Source organism: Mastigoproctus giganteus, chromosome 6 (assembly GCF_048544385.1).
Source record: "Mastigoproctus giganteus isolate SK-2022 chromosome 6, ASM4854438v1, whole genome shotgun sequence".
Taxonomy (NCBI): domain Eukaryota; kingdom Metazoa; phylum Arthropoda; class Arachnida; order Uropygi; family Thelyphonidae; genus Mastigoproctus; species Mastigoproctus giganteus.
This window is the reverse complement of record NC_143580.1, coordinates 4,543,864-4,549,863: the sequence shown is the minus strand read 5'-3', so window position 1 is coordinate 4,549,863 and position 6,000 is coordinate 4,543,864. Positions and strand designations below refer to the sequence as shown.

The following is a 6,000-nucleotide window of genomic DNA, read 5'->3' as shown; positions in this document are numbered from 1 at the left end:
GGTTTAATCCAAACATCTTCAAGTAAGTTGAAAGAGCGGTCCAGTTCTCTGTGATGGAAGACGTAATTGCCATTGGGTTTGCAGACGGTGGGATTAAGGTAAGAAACTTCATATCGTCGGCATATATTAGAGCATCATCACGGGGACTCATGAAAAGAATTATAATGGCTGAGAAGAGAAGGCCAGGCAGGACGCCACCTTGTGGAACTCCTGCATTGATTTTTCTTGTAAAGTGGGTCGTCTTCATTGTGGGTGAACACTTCTATTCCTCAATAAGGCGGTGAAGAAAGCTAGTAGATCTCCATTAATCCTGAAGAAGAATTGCAGAAGACTGAGAAGGGCTGTGACGTCTAGGCTGTCAAAAGCAGCTTCAATATCGGTGTACACAATAACTAATTCGGATTTAGTTTCGAAGACCTGAAGAATTGATGTCTGTGCGGCGATGAGGTTTATTATGGTGGATCTGTTTTCGACTACGAAATGGAACTGTTTCGGCTTCTGTGACATCAGCTGTTTGTTTAATGCTGGAAGGAGTACCTTTTCAAGAAGTTTGAGGAGGGTATAAGAAGTTGAGATTGGTCTGAAATCTTTTAGGCTTGTTGTCGCTTTAACCTTGGGCAGTGGCCTCACAGAGTATTCATTCCATTGAGCAGGGAAAACTTGTGTGGAAAGAACAGAGTTGTAGATTGAGAATGTTACTAATTATGATGAATCCGCAATACAATAGTTTAAAATATTGACTGATGAAACATTATTGAATTAAAAGTTTCAATTTTTAATTTCGATGGAATAAAGCATACATGGTTAGAAGGTTTCGTTAGATTTGTGTAAGCGCCAGAACAACTAAGGCTATGATGTGTATGATATCTAACTGCGTGTGCTTTCGGTCGGTCGAAATAATTATGTGGGAAATGTTTATCATGCCATGAAATCTATTCTCTGGCTTGTCTGAAGAAACAGGCGAGACATTCTTAAGTATTTATACCCTCTTGATTTTTATTTGAAGTGTTCATGCATTCTCGAGACCAGCATTCTTGAATTATTTAAATATATTATATTAAATCGTGTACATCTGATTTGATACATTTAAATAACATGGTAAGTCATGCAACGCCATTTCTAGCTTATGTGAGATAGTTACTTTCAAAGCGATAATTCCATAAATCAAATCAATAGACTTAATGAACACACAAAGGAATCAGAGGACTTTATCCATTTGCACGGCAGCCATAGTTTCCAGATCTTAACAACATTCGGTTTTTATTATAATATATAGCAGTTCATCCATTACCATCGTGAAACTACGGTTTCTAAAGCAAATGAAGGAATCGAATAAAATCGTATTGATATCTTTCAAACGCTTGTTGAATCCAGGATAAAATAAAACAAAACAACACCTGTACTCGATATTAAGGTATGCATTCTAATATTTTGACCAGGCATCATATAAATAATGAATAAAATTTAATATACCTGCTTTATTATGCTTTCAATAGCAGTGATTACTCGCTCAACGGTAAATTCACCCATCCTGCTAGGCAGTTGCCAACGAATGCCACAGTAACGCACTTCATTTGATGCTTGTAATAAGAACCAACTCATTTGTCTTATTTTTGCTGCAGATGCAAGAAAAGACCTTGTCTACTGCTGTTTACAAAAATCTGAGGAGTCCTGTCACAAAGCATAAAACTGACCAGTGTTGCACCATGAGCAACGTCAATCTTAAAGGATTTTTCTTGTCTGCCAGCTGGATGGAGCAGTCATATGATGTCAGGGGTTAACCCTTCATTTACGCCTGTAAGAGTTATTTTTAATCCATAAGATGACGTCACTTTATTCTTATAACCCAGTTACTAAGAGACATTGTGCTTAAAACTTCGACTTTGATAGGAAATTAGCCCCAAATTTACATATTTATGTGCATGAATGAAATCTAAGTCAAGTGCATATCTCGTTTGTCCGTCACTTTCTCATATCTCGCATAAATCACGCGCGCGTCTTATGTATTCCTTTCCCCGCTGTGTCCACGTGGGAGTCGGCAATCCGGGAGGCAATGCAGCTCCTTTAATGTTTACGATCCCACTTCTTCTTCTTCTTCTGTTTTTTTTTTTCATTCATTTTTACTTCCCCTTCCAACCCCCCGACCGTTATCATTTACCAGAACGTCAACGGCCGCCTCATTTATAGGCGGTGTGAGATGGAAGTTCGTCGTCTCGTCGGTTGAAAAGCCACGGAGGTTATCGTGATGGTTCCCAGATGTGCGTACTTTTTGATGTGGCAGCCAGCACCGAACTTCGTCGCCATTTGGTGATATGATGGGATGGTGACGATGAAGGACCAACAGGAAGTCTGAGCCTTGCGCGTTCCTGTAAGAGGATGGCACGGAAGGAAAAGTGCTGCAATTTACGGACTTGTGTAAACTGCATAACAAAAAGAACTGGAAAGCTCTGGACTAATTCGAAATGGATTTTTGTTTTGTGTTCGGCGGGACTGTTGATGATAACTCTCATGGACAGGTTACCTCCGACGGAAGCCTTGTTACCTTCAGGTGAGTTGCCACCCTACAGGAGATAAACAGGTCAATTTCGTATCCTTTCCAATAATATCCATAACAGACAGCTTATTTTCATCCATCGCTAGAAAGTTAGTCGTTTAGTCCTAGTTATAAATTTTACGTAAACTTCTTTTTGATATTTCATGTTCTTTCCTTGTTGGCACTTACAAAAACGTATCTACACTTGACGCCACAAAATACTTAAAAATTGCTTATTTATGGTACTTACAAATACACAGGGGTAGTGTCTGTAGTTTGCGCATCGAAAATTTCTATTTATTTTATTATTTTATTTTTATTCATTTCAATCAATTCTACTTTTTTCAGTTTAATTATATTTCTCTGAAATGTAATATTATCGGTATTATATCTTTTTATTTTTAAGAGTTCTTTGTCGGGAATGTACTTCTAATTTCAGACTTCTTTGTCACTTGAAAAATTTACGATCACTGCACTTCCACGTGGCGCCACAAAATACGATAAAAAAAAGAAAATTACGATGTACTACAGTTGTGAACTCCTCTGACCTGCTGGGTCACCTTCAGAAATAAACAGAAATTTTCTTCTTTTTTTAAAAATTATTTTATTCATTTGTTCGTTGTGACGTTCAACATCGAAAATCATATTAAACATTCGTACAAGCGCCACCTATATATATGCTCTTAATATAATATATTTCCAAATAATAATCAGCTGCAAAGCTTAAAATATCACATATTTTATGTAAGAATATATAAAAGTATATATTATATTAAAATTGCGATTATATAAAAAATTACATATGCAATTATAATTATAGTGCTCAGTGAGGCCATTGTGCCTATAATGTGCCTATAATTCAGTAATGCCATGGCATCACTGAGTACTTGAATAAATGATTATAAATATATATTTATAACAATGTCAAGATATTTCAAAACGTGAAATATTGGTATGTTTGTAAATATTGGATAATTGCGAAATAAAAAATTTCTCTTTTATTGTGCAATAAATGAAAATAAATCTCAAATAAAATAAATAACATGGGAAAATGAATGAGACATCCCTAATTACAAGGAGAGCATGGGCGCGCGCACTGGCAACGGTTTCAAATGTTTAAATGCGCATGTTCAGTATTAAATAAGTTATATCGAATTTCATCCTACAGCTTAAGCTTTGGCCTTAAATGTGGAGCAAGATGTTTCGCTGCCCAAGGAAGATGGTTTTTCTGTCTTTTCTTCAATAGATAATTAAAAGTTGTATTCCACTTTTGCAAACTGTTAGTGTTGATATTTTAATGAGATTCAGGCCTTGACATTGGATTTCAATAAATTTGAAATTAGAATATTTTAAAATATAGACTGCTACTCTTATAAATATATATCTCGGCGAAGAGGTGCAATGCTGTATCAAAAGCCTTATTAAAATCTAAGTAAACTATGTAGACATGTATAGTATCTTATGTAGGACGGCACCTGAATGATAATTCAACTCCCCCTTTGTACACTGTGATGATTACTGAGCACTGTAGAAGGCCAGAAATGTGTGTAATATTATGTTTGTGCAGTGTGTGTTGTTATGTTGTTTAGTTGTTTAACTTTAAATAAACTGTAATGTTACTTTGTAAAATAATACGAGAAGTTTACTTCAATATAGTACGTAGACCACTTCCGTATGATACTCTCCAGAAATTAAAACGAAAAAATCGAAAATCTTACATTAGAGTAACAAATAATTAAAAATCAATTTATTACAGCTCTGGTCATGCTATCTAATTCATTTTTTTAACTCCTATTGACTATTTAATTCACTTCCTTTCTCTCCAGGTATAACTTATCGATACACACAATTATGGGGGATTTTTTTGAACAGCTTGGTACAAATTTACACTAAGATACTCGGGCCAAAGATAATAAATCGATTTTTAATTATTTGTTACTCTAATGTAAGATTTTCGATTTTTTCGTTTTAATTTCTGGAGAGTATCATACGGAAGTGTTCTACGTACTATATTGAGGTAAACTTCTCTTATTATTTTACGAATACTGATATTAACGTAGAACGTGTTGAGCATTACAGCTCTGGTCATACTATGTAATGTTACATAAACAAACTACACTGCTCAACAAAATTAATAGAAAAAAATGTTTTCGTGAATATTTTATTGTGAACAGTGTCACCGAAAGCGAATATTTCATATAATAGTCATCTTGACATGCAAATTCCGAGTATCCAACAAAAATCGACCTACTAGCTTACAGAGCCGCACATTATGCAAATCATTCATGCCTACAGAATGATCACACGGGTTGCGACTACATCACTTCATTCCCCTTTTTTTGCCTTGCGCAGTAGGATAGCCATATCTCGAGTACTCAGGATGGTAAGTCATTGTCGTTTAGAATCTAAACTTTAGATAATTCTTTCAGATAGACCACTTGAAGCCGGACAGTCGCAGATGTAGGCAACCAAACTATTATTTTTAGGCCACCCGAATAATTAAATTCATCTGCCGTGCTGTGTCTTATGTCTGTTAATTGCGTGTGTTCTATGGTCGATTTGTCTGTTTGCTGAAAACAGAACCCCCCAGTTTCTGGGGAAAACACCTTGCTATCTACGCCTGAGACCGACTAACTCAGCCACGGAATGAAAAAAAGCCCATTAAAGTTCCTCGCGCCATTGACGGGATTCGTACCCAGGCCTTTTCCATCCGGTGTGGGGAGGACGGTGACGATACCACTGTGCTACACGCGCAGACTCGCAGATGGAGGCAGCAAGTTGGTTTAATGTGCACGCAGTATCGTCTAGGCATATTGGAAGCAGTTTCAGGAAACAGTAACCATTACAAGAAGAGCTGGCCAAGGTCGCCCGAAGGCTACGTCAACCAGAACAGTCCTCTGTCTGAGCAAGACAAAAGGCTACAATGTCCTGTGAACAACTGTCTCTTCTCTTCGGCCAAGATAAAACATTTCCAACCGGACTGTGTTAAGAAGGCTCAGTTCAAGTGGACTCTACGCAAGGAAGCCAATGCTTTCTATTCCATTAACCCTAAACATCGCAGAGCCCGTCGAAACTGGTGCCGTGAATATGTGACTTGGCATATTGGCATGATGAAGCCCGTTTTAGCCTACAAATAGATTATAGACGCCATTTCATTTGGAAACAACGAGGAATGCAGTACCACTCCTCCATCAGAGAAAGGAACATTTGCGGTGGAGGCGACGTTCTCGTGTGGGCGGAATAATGATCAACGGCCGCACCCCTCTTCATGTTTTGGAGTGCACAACCAAACTATTATTGTTTTTAGGCCACCCGAATAATTAAATTCATCTGCCGTGCTGTGTGTTTTTACCTCCTAGTGGTGTGTGCGGGCAACGTGGAGTCTACCAGGGGCCCTGCGGCCAAATTCCCGGACACACAACAGAACCTAATGCAATATGTACTGTATTCCTTCACAGTGAACATAA

At 37.5% G+C, this 6,000-nt stretch overlaps 1 protein-coding gene across 1 annotated transcript in view; it reads left to right on the top strand.

Annotated features, from left to right (window-relative positions):
* The first annotated feature begins 2,205 nt into the window (after positions 1–2,205).
* The window catches only part of LOC150083829 (uncharacterized), a 607,249-nt gene continuing 603,454 nt past the window's right edge, over positions 2,206–6,000 (top strand). The window contains exon 1 of the mRNA XM_090375392.1: positions 2,206–2,548. Within this exon, the coding sequence (XP_090231518.1) occupies positions 2,377–2,548 (172 nt within the window). The 5' untranslated portion in view covers positions 2,206–2,376. The remainder of the gene's footprint in view (positions 2,549–6,000) is intronic.